This window comes from Silurus aristotelis (genome assembly GCF_946808225.1).
Source record: "Silurus aristotelis genome assembly, chromosome: 24".
NCBI lineage: Eukaryota > Metazoa > Chordata > Actinopteri > Siluriformes > Siluridae > Silurus > Silurus aristotelis.
Window position 1 is genome coordinate 18,656,558 of NC_139597.1, and position 21,750 is coordinate 18,678,307.

General features: G+C 39.8%; 4 protein-coding genes across 5 annotated transcripts in view; 1 reads left to right on the forward strand and 3 right to left on the reverse strand.

Moving 5' to 3' along the window:
* Positions 1 to 444: 444 nt before the first annotated feature.
* On the reverse strand, positions 445 to 6,025 carry ada2b (adenosine deaminase 2b). Of its 2 annotated transcripts, none has more exons than XM_083528553.1 (10): positions 5,918 to 6,025; positions 5,018 to 5,333; positions 4,694 to 4,913; positions 3,465 to 3,675; positions 2,242 to 2,369; positions 2,046 to 2,136; positions 1,847 to 1,946; positions 1,587 to 1,744; positions 709 to 911; positions 445 to 604 (listed from the first exon to the last, which is right to left on the reverse strand). In XM_083528553.1, exons 1-10 carry the CDS (start codon positions 5,987 to 5,989, stop codon positions 514 to 516), a joined length of 1,590 nt encoding a protein of 529 aa, XP_083384679.1. In that variant the 5' UTR covers positions 5,990 to 6,025; the 3' UTR covers positions 445 to 513. The 2 variants fall into 2 exon arrangements, with proteins under 2 accessions (XP_083384679.1, XP_083384680.1); XM_083528554.1 differs by lacking the exon at positions 5,918 to 6,025 and adding an exon at positions 5,502 to 5,739.
* Positions 6,026 to 6,130: 105 nt separating this feature from the next.
* atp6v1e1b (ATPase H+ transporting V1 subunit E1b) lies at positions 6,131 to 9,382 on the reverse strand. Its single transcript, XM_083528658.1, has 9 exons — positions 9,188 to 9,382; positions 8,567 to 8,632; positions 8,343 to 8,452; positions 8,181 to 8,247; positions 8,001 to 8,090; positions 7,681 to 7,749; positions 7,497 to 7,591; positions 7,325 to 7,412; positions 6,131 to 6,639 (listed from the first exon to the last, which is right to left on the reverse strand). Exons 1-9 carry the CDS (start codon positions 9,218 to 9,220, stop codon positions 6,577 to 6,579), a joined length of 681 nt encoding a protein of 226 aa, XP_083384784.1. The 5' UTR covers positions 9,221 to 9,382; the 3' UTR covers positions 6,131 to 6,576.
* A 2,198-nt stretch (positions 9,383 to 11,580) lies between these two features.
* On the forward strand, positions 11,581 to 14,182 carry ccdc167 (coiled-coil domain containing 167). The gene is made up of 4 exons (XM_083528688.1): positions 11,581 to 11,786; positions 13,170 to 13,264; positions 13,342 to 13,394; positions 13,486 to 14,182. The coding sequence occupies exons 1-4, from the start codon at positions 11,736 to 11,738 to the stop codon at positions 13,587 to 13,589; spliced, it is 303 nt and encodes a 100-aa protein (XP_083384814.1). The 5' UTR covers positions 11,581 to 11,735; the 3' UTR covers positions 13,590 to 14,182.
* Positions 14,183 to 14,834: 652 nt separating this feature from the next.
* The window catches only part of LOC310719217 (clathrin coat assembly protein AP180), a 26,160-nt gene continuing 19,244 nt past the window's right edge, over positions 14,835 to 21,750 (reverse strand). The window contains exons 17-23 of the mRNA XM_083528693.1: positions 18,954 to 19,085; positions 18,571 to 18,595; positions 18,405 to 18,471; positions 16,993 to 17,046; positions 16,817 to 16,906; positions 16,156 to 16,253; positions 14,835 to 15,930 (exon numbers count right to left, since the gene is read on the reverse strand). Coding sequence (XP_083384819.1) covers positions 16,167 to 16,253; positions 16,817 to 16,906; positions 16,993 to 17,046; positions 18,405 to 18,471; positions 18,571 to 18,595; positions 18,954 to 19,085 — 455 coding nt within the window. The 3' untranslated portion in view covers positions 14,835 to 15,930; positions 16,156 to 16,166. The remainder of the gene's footprint in view (positions 15,931 to 16,155; positions 16,254 to 16,816; positions 16,907 to 16,992; positions 17,047 to 18,404; positions 18,472 to 18,570; positions 18,596 to 18,953; positions 19,086 to 21,750) is intronic.

Below are 21,750 nucleotides of genomic sequence, written 5' to 3' on the forward strand. Positions count from 1 at the left end.
TTAATTAGGATTTTTTTTTCTGTGTATTTTGCGCCCTAAATGCTCGGATCTATACACCACCTACAGAAGTTTATTATTACATATTTGATTATATTTATTTTAAAAAGTTTCTTAAACCTAGTCATATTTTGTATTTCACAAATCTAAAAAAAAAATTTTGACTGAAAAGAGAAAAATATGTAAAAAAAATAAATTCATTGAAAAGATTTTAATATTAAGCACAACATTTCAAATCAACTATTTAGAATATAGTATATCAGTATAACTTTATGTATATAATTTGTTCATAATATTTATTTATTTAGAATTTGTGTGAGAAAATTTATGAGTGATATTTTAAAATGATTTTATTCATTTTTAAATTTTTTTTTTATTTATTGGTTTCATTTATTTTTAATAAAATTAAAATAAATCAGCCACCTCTATGTGACAGAAAACCTGAAGTTCGGAAACATCTCTGGAATGTTTTTTGCATTTTATTCATTCATTATTTATGTAATTTTTTTCCTTTGACTATGGCGAATTCTCCGATATGAACTTGGTCCACTGTTGCTGCCACAAAGCCATGGCTTTATCCTTCAGCCCTGGTGGCAAAGAACTGTACCTGTACACAAGCAAACAAAAAAACAAGTCAGTCAGAAATTATTTTCAATGTTTAACTGAAATTGTAACAAAAAAAAAAACAAACAAAAAAAACCCCTATTCCACCTGATTGAATTCATTGCCAGCTCCTTGAGCGTTCCTACGCCGGCACTCAGGCCTCCGATTCCTACAAAGACTTCGTAGAAATCGTAGGCGAGTCCGCTAGTACCGAACAGGGTCGGGTCATCGGAGCTCACTACCATGGGATGTCCTTCTGCCATTAACACTGCGGCGGGATGATTACGCAGATCTGAGACCAGCTTCAGCACCTACAGTCCACAGAAATCCATTAGGAGGAAGACAGGATGACTATTACGCATCTCATTCCAGATTTATTTTCAGTTGTATTGACTGTTATAATAAGATCCTTTATTCTTTTGCAAACTCTTTACTAGATTTTGGGGCTGTGGCTGCTGGGATTAGTAATCATTCAGCGACAAGAGCACTAGTAAGATGTGGATGTCTTCACGGAGCTCGCTTCCTATGTTCTTAGTGAGTACAGGCTGTAATGTGTCATTAAAGGCTTATATTGTGCCCCGTCAGAGGTTTCATCCAAATGAACATAAGATAAAGCATGGTGGTGGCAGCATCACTAATTTCCTTAGATAAAATATGGACAAAATTATTGGGACCCCTGACTTTCCCTGTATGCCATATGTGGTTCTTCCCCAGAATGATACCACAAAGTTGGAAGCACACAATTGTCTAGAAGGTCTTTATATACAGCAGTGTGAGCTTTTACATTTATTTAAACCAGGAGAACCAAAACCTGTTCCATGAAGATAGGAACTTCATGGAAAGATTGGAGTGGAAGATCTCCCCCCAGGCCTCCTCAGCTTTATCAGTACCTTACTTTACCTGAATGAGCACAAATCTCCACAAAATCTTCCCAGAATAGTGGCGATGGGTATGTGTTTGTGTTTATGTCCTTCTCAGGGTCTTACCTGGTTGGATATAGGACATACTTCCACCGGCACTCCCATTTTTCTGGAGAGCTCCCTGGCCAGGGGATGGTGCGCCAGGGCAAACCCATGCCCGATACGCGTGGTGTTGTATAACAGAGCATCCAGAATGTTCGTGTCTACGTCTGTGCCGTATAAGTCTATAAACACAACCAGAACATACACACACATATATATATAATAAAATTGTGTAATTGTGCATGATATTCAATGCATCTTTAACGTATCGATGTGAAACGTACCGGTTTCGCCTGCATGGAAAAAGTACGAAAGGTTGCCAGTGGGAACTGGAAGAGCACTTCGAAAATACCAGATGGAATTTCCTTCATCCTCACGGCCGACCTACAGCAAAAAAAAAAAAAAACAGACCCGTAATCATTCAACCATCAAACAGATCATAACAGACGGATTTCTTTTGAGGTTTTGAAGTCGATTTTAAACCAGATCAAAGCCGGCGATAATCTCCGGATAGCGTTTTTTAATCTCTATGGTATCTTGGACCGCTTGTTTGACCGCCGACAAGTTCGTTAGCCTGGAAAAGAACGCAAGAAAAAAATAACATTTGAGAATCAAGTCAGGAGAGCCAAACAACCTCACAAACGATGGTGTACTTGAGCGACTTCACCGAATAACTTACCGAAATACAGACACAATTATTCGAATCCCGATGAAATCTGGATGCTCCAGCTTGAACTGCTCGCTTACATTTTTGTAGGTTTGAATAGACCACTCTCTGTCATGAACTGTGCCGTCAAGTTCATAGATCTGCAGCAGAAACATTTCTCATTTAATATACATAATATGCACAAGTTTGTGGACACCTGAGGAATACGAGTGGTATGTGCTCTTTGAAACATCCCGTTCCACATTTAGTCATGATTATGACTGTTATCATAAAGCTCCACTTTTCTTGGAAGATCTTCCACTAGATTTTTTCAAGATTTGAGCTACAAAGGTGTTAGTAAATCAGGTACAGTTTGATCCCAAAGGTGTTAAATAGGGTTTAGAGCTCTACAGAAAGCCACTCAGGATCTTCCACCCCAACCCTTATGCTCGTGGAGCTGGATTTGTGCACAGGAGAATCCTGGAACAAGTGAAGAAAAAATGTCATGCAACTTACATTTATGGCATTTGGCAGATTCCATTTTATTATCCAGAGTAACATACATTTTTCTCATTTACACAAATAAGCAGCTATTGGGTTAAAGTGCCCCAGAAGTGGCAGTTGGCATGTCTGAGATCTGAACTTACAACCTTCAGATCCAAAGTCTAATGACCACTAAGCCTCCACTTCCCCAAAATAAATGTGTTTCTGAATTTAAAACCTCAAAGCCTCAACCCTCAAACCTCTGGTCCGAGGAATTTTTTTTCATGTTTGTCACACTTTAAAAGAAAACACAAGTGAACACAACGTGCAGTTTTTCAAATGAAGGTTTTTATTACTGAGGGAAAACTAAATCCAAAACTACATAGCCCTGTGTGAAAAAGTGTTTGCCCCCCGTTAAAACTGTGGTTTATCACACCTGAGTTGAATTTTTCTCGCCACACCCAGGCCTGATTACTGCCACACCTGTTCGCTATCAAGAAATCTCTTAAATAGGACCTGCCTGACAAAGTGAAGTAGACCAAAAAATCCTCAAAAGTTAGACATCATGCTGAGAGCCAAAGAAATTTAGAAATAAATGAGAAAGAGATGTAAGTGAGACATGCACCTCCAGTAGAAAATGAACGAATCACCTTTTGAAACTACTCATTCTTCTGAGACACATCAAAGACTCGTTCGAAATGAAACGAATCGTTAATGATAATCGCTACTATGAACTCCGAAGGAATTCATATTATATATAAATATTAACCAACCTTAGACAAGCCAGCCCTCAGCTCCAAATACAGAATATTGTCGTCGTAAAGTTCCAGGAGGCCTTGGTAGAGGTAATCTTTGAAAACCGGTGCGTAGTTGATCAGCCCAGAGATCGCCTCGAATATTTGCTCGAACTGGTTCCACACTTCGTCCTGGGTCGGGTATGCCAGCTCGGGGTTCTCCGTGAACAGCGTGAGGTTCCGCATCAAACTGAAAAAGATTGAGAAGCTTCGAGTGAACAGTCACTCAGGAAGTTCTACGATGTTCCCAGATCAAAGAGCATATCATCTAAAGAATGAACCCAAGATGAAGCATCATGCTACAGTTCTACTTGTTTAAGCTAGGAGCCTTAATCCAGCTAGAAGGAACAGAGGAAAGTTCTCCAAATAGCAACCTACTCTATTTTGCCAGAAAAGCAGAACAGCACAAATCCAAGTACAAAAGAATGACTTCAGAAAACGATGTTCAGAGGATTTGAATCAGAATCCAGTTCTAAATCCTATCAAAGAACACTGAGGAAAAACCTAAAGGGGGCTATGTATTGCAGATCTTCTCACAATGTTCCTCACCACTAGGTAATGAAATGAAATGCATGATATTGCCAAAAGTATTTGGACACCACAAAGTCAGAGATTTCGTTTAATGAACCCATGATGCAGCATGGTGGTGGCAGCATCACTTATTTTCTTATATACAATGTGGAAAAAAGTATTGGGACACCTGACTGGTGGGTTTTTTTCTGCTTAAACCGTGCCAAAAGTTAAAGGCATGCAATTCTACTTTGGATGCAGTCACATAGAAATTTCCCTTTTACTTTAACTAGGAGACCCAAAACTTGTTCCAGCATGACAATGTGGACAGAACCAGATGTATGAAGGTTTTTGGTTGGAGTTAAAGATGTATGAAGGTTTTTGGTTGGAGTTAAAAATCTGTAAACTCTATTGGACAATGACTGCTGACTGCACCCCGAAACCTCCTCACCTACATCAGTACCTGACTAGAACATCACAATTTACCTCAAGAGGTTATTAGAACAGCAAATGGAGACTGAACGTGAAATGGGATGTTCAAAAAGAAAACCATATTAATGATATGCTCAGGTGTCCACAAACTTTTGACACTATTTCTTACAGTACATATAATTAGGAATTGAGAGCTGCAATTTTAGAAGCTTAACGTAATAAATCCCACACAATACACTGATCATGTGCTACAGTAGATCGACGACCTCTGGTCAAACGCAGGTACATCGCTAATGGTGGCCCTCAGGTCCTCCAACAGGATCCATCCGGAGCAACCCAAACGTGGGAACGGCTGCCGGGGTGAGAACGTGAACTTCACGCGGCCCTTCCAGGTGAAACAGACGTAGCAGTGAGGCCGATATGTCGCGTTCTTGACGAGCCAGTCGACGCTCACCAGAGCAGATTTGTGTATGTGTAGTACAGCACCTTCAAAGAACAGAGAGAACAATAACGTGACCTAAACGGTTTTTATTCACATTAGAAATAGATTTAGAACCCCTGAGGTGGATGATTATGGAAGACGAAGATACCTTTCGGCATTTTCTGCAGCACTTTGAACACCGGACTTTTTTGGATGTAGGGTTTCGCTTTGAAGAAGTGCAGAGATGGAGGGAAACCCGGAGACATGATCTCCTGCTCCTTCAGTTTGTGCAAGTACGAGTCAAGTCGACGCTCTGCTGCGCTGAGCTCCACTCTGCCACCGATCACTCTGGAGGCTTCCTCCTGGAGTAGAAGCTCTCTCTGGTGGGGGTCTGGTCCACATTCAGCCCCTTTCATTGAAGCCAGCATTAACACTGCTAACAGTGCTGTTGTACCGCTTGATAGAGAGCCAAATAGCTTCATGATCTGTAAGAAGATCATGTCAAATCAATACCTTCCAAAGAAGTAATTAGGACACCTGACTTTTCTGGCCAAATGTGGTTGTTTCACAAAACTGTTAGCACAATTACATGCAAGCATTAGCATGAAATTTTCCATTTACTTCAACTAGAATTCCAGAATGACAAAACGCACCTGTGCACAAATCCAACTCTATGAAGATATAGGTTGAGGTGAAAGATCTTGAAAGGCCTGGTATTGAAGATCTTTGGGATGATTTGGAAACGCAAACCTCCTCACGCAACATCAGCACCTGACACTACTAACGACCTTGTAGCCGAATAAGCACAAATCTACACAAATCTAGTGAAACATCTTCCCAGAAGAGTCATAATTACTAACAGCAAATAAGGACTCAAGTGTGGAATAGTATCTTCACAAAGCACATACAAAATCTTATGGCACAAAACACTGAAATTGAGCTCAGACATGGATTAAAGAGTCACATAAATCTTCTCATTCGTGTTTAATGCAGCACCTTAAAAAGAAAAAAGAAAAACAAGCGGCACAAAAGATCTATAATAAAATATAAACTATGGAAACACACTTACCCATGGAATCTTCAGCGTGGAGCCGTGCAGTGGTGAAAAACTCACACAACTGGCCCTTATTTCAAGACACATCACTTCCCCATTGTCTAATACTGCACATTCGATTTCAATTAAGGAACAAGACGAGTCATGAGATCTTGTGAGAAGTCCCACAGTTTGCACATTCTTCAGCTTGAACCGTGGTTCGCGAATGAAGAGGGCATTGACACACAGTAGGACACAGAACAGTCTTTATTTCCACAATTAAGTAATCTCAGAGTTTCCTTTACATTATTACAGAGCGTGTGAACTGCACGGAACATGGGGGGATAAAACTGTAAACACCAGTGTTCTAATGCGTACTATAAAAAAAAAGAAAAAGAAAATAATGTAAACCACGACGCACACTTGTCAGTAGGACTTGATGTCGCGCGTAAACACGTGAAGCGTAGAGTCTAAGAGCTGATCGATCGTACGGCAACAATGAAATCACAAAAGACATCATTAACACAATTCATAAGTTAAATTGACACCAAAAAAACAGACAAAAACACTAGGGTTCTTTTCTTCTGGCATGGTCCTGAATGCTCCTGGGAGCTCTCCCATACACGTACACACACACACACACACACACACACACACACACACACACACACACACACCCGTACACCGAGAGGTGATTAATCCAGGAATTTGCGGTTCTGGTTCACACCGAACAGGGCAACCCGGATTTCAGGCATCATCTACAGAAGAAAAGTAAAAAAATTTTTTTTTATCATAATTAGTTATGAACTGAATCTGAACAAAATCAGAACAATTAATCTTCTACTCTCCTTTATTAAATTCAACTTATACTCTATTATATTCTATTCCACTATACATTTTTTGTACTTTATTCAACTCCTTCATTCATTTTAAACTAACTCTATTGTGCTCTCCTCAACTATATCCTATTCAATTCTCCTCTATTTTATTCTACTTGCCGCTATTCAATTCCACTCATTTCAACTCTACTCTCACTCTAGTCCACTCTACTATATTCTACTATACTTTTTATTGACCTCTTTTCAACTCCCCTTCATTTAATTTCAACTCATTTCAAGTCTACTCTATTCAATTCTTTTATCCCTCTACTGCATTCTACTCCTCTGTTAAATTTTTTACTTTACTCTGTTCTACTCAACTCTACTGTATTAAACTCTTGTCTTCAATTCTGCAAATTTCAAAACCACTCTGATCTACTCTCCTCAACTCTATTCTACTCTGGGTTTATTTAATTCCACTCTACTACACACTATTGTTTTATTTGTTCTATCAACTCTACTCTATTCAATTCTACTTTACTGTATTACACTCATTTCACCTCTACTCTCGTACTCCATCTTTTTTTACTGTACTTCTGTATTTCTACCACCTTCTACACTTTACCTGCTGTGCCATAAGGTCCAGCCTGCTCTCCAGAGTGTTGGACACTTTAATCTTGCCATCTGCATTATAGAGCTCAATACCACCGGAGCTATAGGGGGGGACAACAACACATGTAATTACGTGTATTCCTTTAGCAATTGTGATCATTGTAATGATGCATTCTGATACACACATATTCGGGGGGAGGAAGTTGTCTTGATCAATGCGCACTTCGAGAGTGTTCTTCACAGCTGCTTTGTAGACGGGAATGTTTTTCTGTATGGCAGCCTGGAATTAAAGACAGAAACAAGTTTTTTTTTTTTTTTTGCATCAAGATTACTCTTTACTATTTTCCGAACAGATTCATCAAAACTGACCTGCACTAAGGCCAAGTCCTGCTTGCGGCAACGGAGCATCACTTTGGGTTCCAGTAGCTGATAAAAACCCTGAAAAAAAAAAAATAAAAAAAGCTTAAAAAAATCGCATGGGAGTTACAGAATTTAACTCGCAGTGCGAGACATAAAGGAGACCTGCATCCGGAGTGTATCTGCACCATCTTCAAACGGTACTTTTGTATCTGTATTTTAAACCTAGATTCACATAATCTAATACTAGATTGGGAATGTAATACTCTTGGTATCAAACCCTTGATTGCATCCATTTATATATGAATAAATCCTCATTGAGACCAGAATACCTGTAGCACCAGTCCGTCCATCAAGGCAGAGTACCGGGCTGGATCTCTGGCAATGCCTGCCATCCTATGACGTGCATCATTTAGCATGTCCTGAACAAACAAACACAATAACAACGTTGAAAAAACAAAACAATAAAAAAACTATCTAATCCGAATCCGCTGCAATAAACCGATACCCACCGAGATCATATCATCTCGGGCTTTTAGGACCTTCAACCGGGCCTGGTTCATCAAATTCGACATCTGACTGTAGGATAAGAATAGGCGAGTGAAAAAAGTTAGAACGTTTAGACGTTTTCAGACTCATCCCAGAAAATGTCTTTTTAAAGGAACGTGACTCACATTTTCTTCTGCTGCTCGATCTGTTTCTCCTTCTTTTCATAGTACTCCATGATCTTCAGCCTTTGAGTCTGTACCAAGCGACCCTTCTCGATGTTAAACTCCTCTTCTGCCTGTGGGAGAAAGTCGCAACGTCAAGCCAGATCCCTTTACTATTTTTGATCCTCTATCAAAAAATAAAAAAAAAAAACAACTAAGAAATCCGTGATTATATGAAGCATGCTCACCTTGGCGTCGATCTCCTCTGCCTTTTCGTTGGCCTCCTGCTCGATAAAAGCCATCATGTGCTTGATCTAGACACATGGAGAAAGAGAGAAAAAAGGACCTTGATGTGCCAAGATTTTAGTGTCATACTGAATACTGGGATGCAAATAATGCAGAGTAGTGAGGAGTCAATCATAAACGATTCGTTCATTTTGATGAACGAGATTTAAAGAACCGACTCATTAAAATGATCCGATCTTCCCATCACTACCACAGAGGTGTCAAGAATGTGCGTGCGTGCGCGAAAACGCTCGTGTCCGCGTCAAATCAGTCAAATCCTATAAACACGTTATTCAACGAATTATTTAATTCATTATGAGATTTTAAAAAATACTAATGTAACAGAAATGACGCTTCATTGGTCACGCGCGGGGGCGCGGACGCAAAGGTGAGAGCGCGCACGCACACTTAATGGCGGCGTCCTTTTTTATAACGGTTTCGAAGGTTATATTGTAATAAATACGAAAAAAGTACACAACACAAAGCTCATTCGGTGTAAACGCCATAATGGGTGCGGTGATATGAGGATTGATGACGTCACGTCTCCCATTTCTATATAGATTTATATATAATCCCATCTTTACCTGCTTCTGGACGTCCGCGTCGCTGAGCGCCATGGCTGCAACCTTTTTTTTTTTTAATATAATATAATATATATTTCTAACAAATTCAGATGTTCCACCTCCAAAGCCCTTCTACAAATGAACTGCAGAGAATTAAACGGACAGAACGGCGGCTGTGAAAAGATCAGCTGATTCTCAGTCAACAAGCGCAGAAGTCACGTGACGCGCACTTCCTCATCCAGGGCCAATCAGGATTGTGATCAGGTGCACGTGGCCTATTTTAGTCTCGCCCCAGATCAGAGTCATTTTGTCGTGATAGCAAATTGCCATCGTAATTATTGTTACCACAAATTGGCAAAAGTATGTGGACACCTGACCTTCACACCCATCTGAGAAAATCCATCTGGACAGATCTGTTTATTGTGTGTTCACTCTTATAATAAAGTCTTCCATCCTTCCGTGAAGTCTTTCCACTAGGTTTTTTCGTGGCATGCACGTGGTGATTAGTGATCATTCCACATTAGTGAGATCAGACAATGATGTTGAGGAGGATGTGAAAAAGTCTGATCTTTTGGTGGAGCAAATGGTGTTCCAGTTCATTCCAAAAGTGTTCAGTGTGGTTGTGGAGGTCAGGGATCATAAATCTTGCATTGGTTATAAAATACTACTACTGACGTATAAAGCACTTAACGGTCTCGCACCGCAGTATCTGAGTGAACTTCTGTACCAGTATGATCCTCCACGCCTACTTGGATCAAAAGACGCTGGCTATCTGTTGGTTCCTCAAATAACAAAGACTACAGCAGGGGGCAGATATTTCTCTTATAAAGCCCCACAGTTATGGAACAGCCTTCCAACCAGTGTTCGGGACTCAGACACAGTCTCAGCGTTCAAGTCGAGGTTGAAAACCTATTTATTTAGTCAAACCTTTGATCAGTAGATTTTTTTTCTCAGGTAAAGGCTCAGATCTGGAGGGAACATTGATATAGAGTGTTTGGTGAACTGGGATATTTGTATGTTGTCGTTTATTCTTATTCAATATATCTTATTCCAGAGATCCCTCATGTCTGTGTTACCCTCTGCTTTCTTTTAGTTATGCTGCCATAGTGAGTCTTGCCGGAGTCCAAACTGCACAGTGACACTAACTTTCATAAAACAATAAGGACACTTAATAATCCATATCCTTCTTATCCTGTCAATCTCTCTCTCTCTCTCTCTCTCTCTCTCTCTCTCTCTCTCTCTCTCTCTCTCTCTCTCTCTCTCTCGCTATACAAATAAAAATGAATTGAATTGAATTGAATCTTTTACTCCAACCTTCTTGTTGTATTCATGGTGGCTTTGTGCATTGGTCTCTAAGAAGCTGGAACAGAAATCCTGTCTGATTCCTCAGCCACCGTTTGCAGAACCACATTCAGACTGGAAGTCCATGCACTGATGGCATGACCTCTTCTGTTGAAGATACTGAAATCTAGAAGCCTTATGGTGTCCACTTGATACCAAAGCTATTCTATCGGACCTGGTGTCCATTAGCTATAAGATTCTACTACTAATAAAAAGACAACAAACTACCAGTCAAGACCCACTAAGTGACACCTTACCAGTAAAACCGCTACAATTTCAAATATAACAATTAAAACTAATTTAAGTGTATAAGTTTCCTTTTTTTTTTCTTAGCAGGTATTAAAAAATTGCATTACACCGAGTGTGTAACAGGGATGAACCTTAAATACACTAATTGAAGATACGGTGTGTATAAATTGTAAAAGTTAGCTTTAAGTAATGTTTTATACACACAATCGACAATGTTAGAAGTCACAAGTGGTACACAATCACTAGCACGAACCTAGTGTGACTTGATTTTAATTTAAAGGGGAAAATAGACAGTAACTGTTCGGTGCTGTATGTAGACTATTTTGTTGGTTGAGGGGTTTAACTATTTCGTGGGCCAGTAATTGCTGTGTAATCAAACGATGTCAAGTCAAGTCAAGTTTATTCCTATATCGCTTTTCACAACAGACATTGTCTCAAAGCAGCTTTACAGAGTTTAACGGTTAAGGTGAACGATGTGCATTTATCCCTGATGAGCAGCCATGGCGACTGTGGCAAGGTAAAACTCCCTTAGATGTTATGAGGAAGAAACCTTGAGGGAAACCAGACTCAAAAGGGAACCATCCTCATTTAGGTGACATCAAGAGTGTGATTATACTCTTTAAACAATACAGACCACTAAAGAGTGAGAACAAGCATGAGCACTGGAATGTAAGATTATAAGTAATGATCTTTCTTCGATGTTTAGTTCTCCAGACGGTATAATATTTTTTTATTTGATTTAATACCTTTTTAATTTAATTTAATTCGATTTCATTTCATTAACCTTTATTTTATACCTGAGAACTTTGAGGAGTTTAAGAAGCGCAGTGTGGGGGACTGGCCGATAGATGCCGCTGTCGGGGTTTCTTACTTTTCGCACGCTCTGAAAGGTGAAGGAAGAAGAATCGTCCTACACGTCAGACATTTTTTTATTATAGTTATTACAATTATATCCTAGAATATTTTATAAGCTATCAGAATGACAAAGACAAAAAATATAAAAAGGGAAAAGATTAGCGTTGCGACAGAGGTGAGTAAAATACGCCACGTTTTCCTTTTAGCGCGCGCACACACACACATGACCGATCTGCCATGTTGGATTTCCACTGAGCGGCAGTACATAATGGAGTTCTTAGGATTTATCCGATAATGTCCAGTTTTTGGATTACACGTACATTTTTTTGCAGTTAAAATTAATAATGAACTTATTTTAAATCTGTATCTTGATGTATTTTTTTTTTAGTGTTTATTGCTGCTGCAACCAGCGCAGGCGTTTTACTGCCATCTACAGAACGAAAGCGGTATAACAGTCCAACTCAAACTATACTAGGGGTGTAAGAGTACATGTTAAAACTGAAACATTTTAAATAATGGGGTTTTTTTTGTTCTGTATATTTTGTTTCATTTATTTATGGTCTAGACAACATATATTGGATGTACAAGTACATGAATTAGCTCCCAGATTTAAAACACATACACACAGGTGAAGGTGGTCAAACTGGTATATTTTGTTTATGAGCTATAGAAAAAAAGTGAGTTTACAGAATTGTTATTTTAATGAAGAGTAATAAAGACAAGCCAATGAAAATAAATCTCGGAACTTAAGTAAGTGTAAGTTAAGCCGACTCAAAAAAAGTTTCCCATCAGCTGGCTCAAATCTGAACTGAGACACTCCATTATGGCCCCTGATTACACTCCAGACGACTATTTACCCTCTATATAACGCTTGCAGTGCTCGGACGTACGCGTCGGCTCATCTTGTTGTATGGTAAAGTCAGAAGTGAGACGGAATTACATAGAGTTAAAGTTTGAAATGGTAGCCATGTTGGTTCCGGATTGCTTTTACTTTCCGGAACCTTCCCTGCTCCAAAACAACCCCAAACCGCCTCCATGTCCTTTTTCCTCAACAAGTGTTGGAGGACACATACTCAGCTATTGATTGTTTAAACACTAAATGTCAGAGGACACACAAAGGACACACAGAGGACAGTGGATGGGTCTGGATGTAAATATCAGATGAAAAAGTAAGCAGAAATTGTAGTGACTGATTAGGTAGGATGCCCCTTTTCCAGAACAACTTTAGTAATAGAATAGCGGTGATCAAAAATACTTGCTCAATGCTTAAGAACACCATCAATCTGTTAGACAGAAGTACTTACAGTCCCTTCCAAAAGTATTGGAACAACCTAGCTTTTTTTTTTTTTGGTGGTGGGGGGGTGTCCTGTAGATAGCTCTCTGGCTTTGTTTTTTTTTTTTGTTGTTTTTTTTTTTTTTTGCTCCAGACATGTATAGCAATAAAGCCAACATGATTCCTAGTAAAACTAAATCGCAGTGCTACTACAAGAGCTTCAGCTAGATATAGGAAGCATCAGGACACATTTTATTACTATGAAGCGTATTTTTCTTGTCCTAGATTGACCGTGTTGAGGAGCAGCGACTGAAGTGGCAGGGCAGTCTGGAGAAGGCCGAATTCAGACATCGGCGTGAGCAGCTCTCAGATGAAGACAGGTACACAAGCACAGAGCGCACGGCGTGATAATGACTGTCACGCCAAGGCGTGTAACTCTCGCGCGTGTTTCCCACAGACAGGCCCTCGAGGACGAAATGGCGCTCATGAACGAGAGGATACAGAAATATGGTAATGTCAAAGACATTTCAGTACATTTTAGTCGTGTTATTGAAAACCCGTGCGAAGACGATTCGACGTGTATGCTGCATCTGTGTTGCAGAGAAGGAGCTTGTGGATTTGCGGGGGGAGAACAGGAGGAACATGATGCTCTCCGTAGCCGTGCTGGCCATCAGCGCTCTTTTCTATTACTCCTTTATTTATTGAGGACACCTGCAGCGATGCCTGCTGCCTTGGCATGTCATCCGTCTCCTGTTTATAGAAGCTGGTAGTAAAATGCGTTTTTTTTTTGTTTTTTTTTTAAATATAAAAAAAACGGGCTTTAGAAACGTGATGCAGGGTGACGAGGTTCAAATTCATCTCAGTGGTGTTATAGCAGGAGATCTTCCTCTCGTGCTATACAGCAGGTTCAGGTGGAAAAGGGAAAAATGTATTTGTAGCACATCCAAAGACATACTACACAACCACATATGATTGTGGAAAAGTCTTAGACTTAGAAAATCTTAGAAAAAAAACATATTAGAAGCAAATGAATTGAATTTATGACGTTCCGAAATCATTGTAATGGTAATATTTTAACTTTTGGGCATTGTTGGGGTGTACAAACTATTGCACATGACTATTGCTTGTCTTGGTTGGAGAAAAAAGATTGTAGTATAATCGTGTGCACTTGTATAATTCTCACCCAAACCTACATTTGTAGATGTTTGTATATTGAATACTGTATATATTTAAGGTTCTGGGTTTTTATCATTCCTTTTTTTTATAAAATTGTTTTTACAAATAAATCATTTGGACCATTTTGGTGTCACATTTATCACTTACCTTATAGCAGCCATACAAACATAACAGCTAAATCAGAGTGTCATGTTACAGAGAAACTCCGTCCCAAAGACTTACTTGTGTCGGAAAACCTCAGAAACTCCTTCCATTGAAATCCGTTTTCCTGCAGTCCAGCAAATGATATCCAGCGTGTTTGAATTCTCGGATCTGATTGGTCAGAAGGTGTGGTTTAGCTTCATATCGTACTTAATCGTGGGCAGGCAGGAGACGCACCGTGTGTCCAAAATTATTGGAACACCTCCCGTAAGTCTAGTTTTATAACGCGCCAAAAGGTGGCACGCACAGGCACAGGGAGCACCAACCTTCATAAGTCCTGTATACATCGGGAGCTGTTCAACTGGTGCCATTCTGACCTTCGACGTCCTTCACATTGCCCCTGTGCATCAAGCCAGCTCCATAGCTCAACATGGATTGGAGTAGGAAGTTCTTGAGTGAACTGCTCGAAAACTGCATCTCGGGTCTCTCCACAAATCTAGTGGAACTTCTTCCCAGAAGGGTGGAGGTTATCATTAAAGCAAATGGCAACTCAATGTGTTGAAAAACCATGTTATATGACTGTAGGTGAATCTTTCCACATGCATCGACCAAATCCTGTCTCGTACTCGTTGAGGGGTTTTCCAGGTAACTTTATTGCATTTCAACAGGACTTACATGCACAGAAGTGTATTGGGACAAAGGGAGGGAGTTTATTACATCCAAAAAAAAAAAAATATGAAGATACACCAAAAAAAAAGTAAAGAAAAATAAACCAACCAGCACATCCACTGTTAATATAAAGTCTTTCTACCAACCCCTTTTTTTATTTTTTTATTTTTTTCTTTTTTTTTTTAAATACACATATTTCCAAAATGCCATTGTGGTCATTATTATAGACTGATGGTGAAACCCAAATCATAAACCTGTCATGCTTCGGTTTTTCGAACCAAACGAGCCGTCGTGCTCTTGTGCGCTTCCCACTAATTACTCCAAGGTGCCACTGAACAGATCTTGATTCCATTGAGGGGGCAGGAATCCAGGGGTCTGCGGTACAACCAGAAATCTTTTGCACCACTTCTTTTAATACATTGCACATAACTAAAAATAGATCTTTTTTTGTTTGTTTGTTTTCTCCTCCAAAATAAATGCTAAAGAGAAAATAATCCGAATGCATATCGTTTGCTAGTCAGGGGTCACGCCGTCGAGCGTGTCGCTGACAGAAAAGGAACGGTCGGAGAAAACGGAATACGGAGATGCTACAACAAACGTCCGTAAACTTTAGGTTCATCCGAATATGGTCCCACAAGCTGTATATAAGAGCTAGACAACTAATATTTAAATGACAACAATGTGAGCCCAGTGATATGTACCACATCGAAAACACGTTACACTACACATCTGCTTGGGTTCCTCACAGGAAAAAGAAATAAAAACCCAAAGGAGCACACAGCCGTCGTTGCAGATGTACAAGGGTGCATCCATCAATACCTTTTTTTTTTTTTTTGTTTTGAATGGGTTTTTAAGTATAGCCTGGAAACATTAAAATACGCGCACACACACATATACATTATCACTTTCACAGATTCGTAATACAACATTGGACAGAAAGAGATTGAGTGAGGAAGGGAGGGAGAGAGGGAGGAGATGGGGAGAAGCCTGATCTGAAAAGAAATGCACACGTCCTTTTTCCTCAGGGTTCCTCGGGGTTCCTCGGGGTCGCTGACTTGCTCTGAGGAGAGAAAAGCAAGCAAGAAAGACAAATTCAAGAAAAGACAAAAGCAAGCAGGAAAGAAAAAATTACAAAAGGAAAGAAAATTGGAAGAAAAGACAAAATAAAAAAATTTAAAAAGGAAAGAAAAAAAACCAGTTCAGTTCATTTTAATATTCGTAGTGTCTGCGCTGTAGATGAAATGATTCCTTTAAGAAAAAAGGGAAGAACTAGGCATGGATCTACCTGATGGTGGCCTATAGGAAGTCCTTGATGTTCAGGTCAGCAAGGGGATCTTTAGGAGGAGGAGGCTTCCTGGGGCTCTGGCTCATTCCAGAAGACATCTGTAGAGGAAAGAAGAGACCTTGACCCCTGTCCATGTTTGGTTGTTCCTTAAACTGTTGCAAGAAGTATACAGTTGTATAGAAAGTTTCTGTATGTTATCGCTTCCCTTTTCCCCCTTAGAACAAAGACCCAAAACAGTGTTCCAGCATGATGATGCTTCTGTACGCAATGTGAGCCCCATGAAGACATGGGTTTTGTTGTGAAGGTTGAAGTGGCAGTGGACCTCCTCAACCCCACTGAACACCTTCAGACCTCCTGACCTCCTGTCTATATTTATATTTACAGCATTCCGTTATCCGGAGCGACTTACATGTTAGTAAGTTATAAGGATGGAAGGAAATACAGAGAAAGAATGAATGAATGTGAACGATCAATAAAGATAAAACAAGCAGGTAAAAAAGCATAAAAGAAACATTACATTAAGGGCCTTGTTCAGGGGCCCAAAAGTGGCGGCTTGGTGTGGATGGGATTTGAACTCATGACTTTTGCCAATCCCTTAACCACTAAACTACCACCTATATAAGTGTGGGTGTGTGTGGGTGTGTTTGGGTGGTGACGTTACCGGTGCCGCAGGTGCTCCTGCAGCAGGAAACTGCGGTTTCATCATAGGCTGCTGAGGGAACATCATGGGAGAAGCTCCTGCTGCACCGGGCTGCATGTGACAGGACAGAGCGTGAGACACGTGTACACTTTTATCCAAACACGAGCACTCGGGTGGACACACGTACACGTTCTTACCATGCCAAATGGCAACGAAGGCCTCATGAGAGGAGAGACCGTGGAGGGCACAGGCTATAACGGCCGTGTGTTTATAAGGGAGGGAAGTGGAAATTAATACAAAATGAACTACACAACCAACAAAAAAAAACACACACAAAAGATAAAACAAAAAAAGGGGAACATTTATCTCCAGCTCTACCAGCACAAGAGCGCAATGTCTCGGAGTGTGCACGAGTCTGATGTTCATGCATGAATTCCTAGTGAAGGAAAGTTCGCAAGCCAAACGCGAATCATCGGAATCACACACCTCAGATCAAAAGTATTGGGACACCCGACTTTCCCGTTTACCATATTTGGTTCTTCTTCAGAATGTTTCCCTCAAACCTGGACAATACACAATTGTATAAGATGTATGTGGATGCAGCTGCATGAAATTCTCCCTTCACTGGGTCTCCTAACTAGGAGATCCAAAACTGTTTCAGCATGACAATGCCCCCTGTACACAAATCTAGCTCCATGAAGATATGGTTTCCACAGGTTCGAGTAGATTTTGAGTGGCCTGCTATAGAGGTCTGAGCTCGAAATAAATAAATAAATGAATAAATGAATGAATGAATGAGAAAGAAAGAAAGAAAGAAAGAAAGAAAGAAAGAAAGAAAGAAAGAAAGAAAGAAAGAAAGAAAGAAAGAAAGAAAGAAAGAAAATAAATTGGAGAAAATGGAAGGAAGGAAGGAAGGAAGGAAGGAAGGAAGGAAGGAAGGAAGGAAGGAAGGAAGGAAGGAAGGAAAACTGGAGAAATGAAAGAAAAATGTAAAGAAAAATTGAAGGAAAGGAAGAAAGTTTAAAGAAAAATTGGAGAAAAATGTGAAGAACAAATGGAAAAAAAGAAAGGAAAATCAGGAAGAAATTGAGAAAAGAAAGTAAAATTTAAGAAAAAGAAGGAAGGAAGAGAAATTGAAAGAAAGGATAAAGAAAAGACAAAAGCAAAAATGAAAAATTAAAGACGAAAGATGATGTAGATCTGGTGAAATCATTCCACTGTTATTGGAAAAGGAAGACTGAATGGAGTGTTAAAAAAAAACCCACTAATGTCATGCTCAAGTGTCCAAATTTTTATCCGTACATTTAAGTAATAATTATAAATATATTCAATAAAATATTCAGGATATTTTATTCCTCATTTACAGCTTAGAGAAACGTGTAAGAAGTGAGTAATTAAATATACTTGCTAGCGTTTTCTCAACCGATTTACCGAAAGCTCCTACAGATTTGTGTATCCCAGTCATTCCATATGTGATCAGCTTGTAGAATTCTCCAGAAACGTCAGAGGAAAGCGGGCCATGTGAGTGACCCTATCACATGCCATGCCAGCCCAAGCCATGCTGCACTACACCATGCTCCAAGACGAAACACCACAACACAACATTTACCATGGGCATGCCCCAGCTAGGGGCTGCTACCTGCGCTTGCCAGTTCGCCCCTCCTGCTGCTTCGCCCCTGAGAGACAGCAAGAGAGAAGAATGAGAATGAGGGATGAGTAAAAAGAGTGCGGGAGGAAAAAAAGGGATGATCGTTTGTCTGAGAAAGTTGACTTACTGTTTCTGGGCCCCCATTCCGAGATCTGGAAGAGAGCGACACATGGTTTAATAATCAAACAATCGGTTAATGATACACACAAAAGCTGTACATTACATCATGATAAACTCTATATGGACAAAAGTTTGTAGACACCTGAGCATAAGATGTTCGGGTATGCTCTAGGGAGATGTTCTACTAGATTTGTGGAAACTTGCATGTGGTTGGAAAAATCAGGTGTCCCAATAATTTTGTCCACCGTTTTAATTCAGATTTTTATTTTTTTTTAATTTGTGATGTTTACTGAAGAAAACATAATCGCATTGGTTTTGTGAGTGACGGATTTAATCACATTATGAATATATACGTTTTGTACGTAGGTTGTGCGCTGGACTGAAACTCACTTCCAGCTAAACTAGCCATCGTAGAGTCCAGATCTCCTCCCACTGGTTTAACTGGTGAGGCTGCCATGGGTGCTGCTGCAGCTGGCTGAGGGGCCATGGCTGGCATGAGCATATCCCCCAAACCACCAAACGCTGTAGAACAAAAGACAGAATCCATAAAAGATTCAAAAGATTTCATTTCTACACCAATCATGACACTGACAGCAATAGTGTTACAGCGTCCAGACTAAAGACTGAGAATTCACCGTTACCGAAAAAATAATAATAATTATACAGACACCCAAATACAGCAGCACCAACACCACTACACAGCACATTACTGATAATACACACACCAGCATCACAACATCCACTGACAAATTCTGTCCCTTCATTGCACTCCATTATTGTCCTCAATTAGTATATATATATATATATATATATATATATATATATATATATATATATATATATATACAGTGAGGAAAATAAGTATTTGAACACCCTGCTATTTTGCAAGTTCTCCCACTTAGAAATCAAGGAGGGGTCTGAAATTGTCATCGTAGGTTCATGTCCACTGTGAGAGACATAATCTAAAAAAAAAAATCCAGAAAACACTATGTATGATTTTTTAACTATTTATTTGTATGATACAGCTGCAAATAAGTATTTGAACACCTGAGAAAGTCAATGTTAATATTTGGTACAGTAGACTTTGTTTGCAATTACAGAGGTCAAACGTTTCCTGTAGTTTTTCACCAGGTTTGCACACACTGCAGGAGGGATTTTGGCCCACTCCTCCACACAGATCTTCTCTAGATCAGTCAGGTTTCTGGCCTGTCGCTGAGAAACACAGACTTTGAGCTCCCTCAAAGATTCTCTATTGGGTTTAGGTCTGGAGACTGGCTAGGCCATGCCAGAACCTTGATATGCTTCTTACAGAGCCACTCCTTGGTTATCCTGGCTGTGTGCTTCGGGTCATTGTCATGTTGGAAGACCCAGCCTCGACCCATCTTTAATGCTCTAACTGAGGGAAGGAGGTTGTTCCCCAAAATCTCGAAATACATGGCCCCGGTCATCCTCTCCTTAATACAGTGCAGTCGCCCTGTCCCATTTGCAGAAAAACACCCCCAAAGCATGATGCTACCACCCCCATGCTTCACAGTAAGGATGGTGTTCTTGGGTTGGTACTCATCATTCTTCTTCCTCCAAACACGTTTAGTGGAATTATGACCCAAAAGTTTTATTTTGGTCTCATCTGACCACATGACTTTCTCCCATGACTCCTCTGGATCATCCAAATGGTCATTGGCAAACTTAAGATGTGCCTGGACATGTGTTGGTTTAAGCAGGGGAACTTTCCGTGCCATGCATGATTTCAAACCATGATGTCTTAGTGTATTACCAACAGTAACCTTGGAAACGGTGGTCCCAGCTCTTTTCAGGTCATTGACCAGCTCCTCCTGTGTAGTTCTGGGCTGATTTCTCACCTTCCTTAGGATCATTGAGACCCCACGAGGTGAGATCTTGCATGGAGCCCCAGTCCGAGGGAGATTGACAGTCATGTTTAGCTTCTTCCATTTTCTAATGATTGCTCCAACAGTGGACCTTTTTTCACCAAGCTGCTTGGCAATTTCCCTGTAGCCCTTTCCAGCCTTGTGGAGGTGTACAATTTTGTCTCTAGTGTCTTTGGACAGTTCTTTGGTCTTGGCCATGTTAGTAATTGGATTTTTACTGATTGTATGGGGTGGACAGGTGTCTTTATGCAGCTAACGACCTCAAACAGGTGCCTCTAATTTAGGATAATAAATGTAGTGGAGGTGGACATTTTAAAGGCAGACTAACAGGTCTTTGAGGGTCAGAATTCTAGCTGATAGACAGGTGTTCAAATACTTATTTGCAGCTGTATTATACAAATAAATAGTTTAAAAATCATATATTGTGATTTCTGGATTTTTTTTTTTTAGATTATGTCTCTCACAGTGGACATGCACCTACGATGACAATTTCAGACCCCTCCATGATTTCTAAGTGCGAGAACTTGCAAAATAGCAGGGTGTTCAAATACTTATTTTCCTCACTGTATATATATATATATAAAATATCAGTTGGTTCTTCATGCTTGCATTTCAATCATCTACCCATTGAGTGTTTTATCATTCGGCCATCTTTTCATCCATACATCTTTTCTTTTTCTTTTTTTATAAATTACCAATCCATCCATTTTAACCATCTGTCCAGTATTGTTTCATCCATCCAGCTATTCATCCTTAAATCCATCCATTTCAAACTTGTATAAATGTCTAAAACATGTATTTGTCTATTCATTGATTCATCATCCATCCATCCAGTCATCTATATATTCATACATACATTTGTCAATCAGTCCATCTACCATATATCCACTGTTTCATAATCCATGCATCCATCCATCCACCAATCTATTCATTCACCATCTATCCATAGTTTAATCCATGCATCCATTTATCCATCCATTCTTTCCTCGATCCATTTCAACTAGGGATGCACCGAATATTCGGCCACCGAACATTTTCGGCCCGAAAATGGCCCAAAAATGCATTTTCGGTTTTCGGCCGAAAGACTTTGATTGAATTTTCATTTCGGTGCATCCCTAATTTCAACCATCAATCTATTCATTGTTTCATCATCCACCCATCCTACCATCCATCTATTTATCCATACATTTATCTGTTGTATCATAATCCATCCATCAATCCATTTCAACCGTCTATTCATTCACTGTTTCATCATCCATCTATCCTCCGAATCCATCTATTCATCCATCCATCCATCCATC

Coding starts and splice junctions, on each gene's coding strand:
- ada2b (XM_083528553.1), bottom strand. CDS start 5,989: ATGTGTCTTGAAATAAGGGCCAGTTGTGTGAGTTTTTCACCACTGCAC. Junction 5,334..5,917: donor CCACGCTGAAGATTCCATGG/GTAAGTGTGTTT, acceptor ATCTTCTTACAG/ATCATGAAGCTATTTGGCTC. Junction 1,745..1,846: donor TTTCCATGCAGGCGAAACCG/GTACGTTTCACA, acceptor TTGTGTTTATAG/ACTTATACGGCACAGACGTA.
- atp6v1e1b (XM_083528658.1), bottom strand. CDS start 9,220: ATGGCGCTCAGCGACGCGGACGTCCAGAAGCAG. Junction 8,091..8,180: donor CCCGAGATGATATGATCTCG/GTGGGTATCGGT, acceptor TTGTTTGTTCAG/GACATGCTAAATGATGCACG. Junction 7,750..8,000: donor TGGACGGACTGGTGCTACAG/GTATTCTGGTCT, acceptor TTTTTTTTTCAG/GGTTTTTATCAGCTACTGGA.
- ccdc167 (XM_083528688.1), top strand. CDS start 11,736: ATGACAAAGACAAAAAATATAAAAAGGGAAAAGATTAGCGTTGCGACA. Junction 11,787..13,169: donor AGATTAGCGTTGCGACAGAG/GTGAGTAAAATA, acceptor TTCTTGTCCTAG/ATTGACCGTGTTGAGGAGCA. Junction 13,265..13,341: donor CAGCTCTCAGATGAAGACAG/GTACACAAGCAC, acceptor TGTTTCCCACAG/ACAGGCCCTCGAGGACGAAA.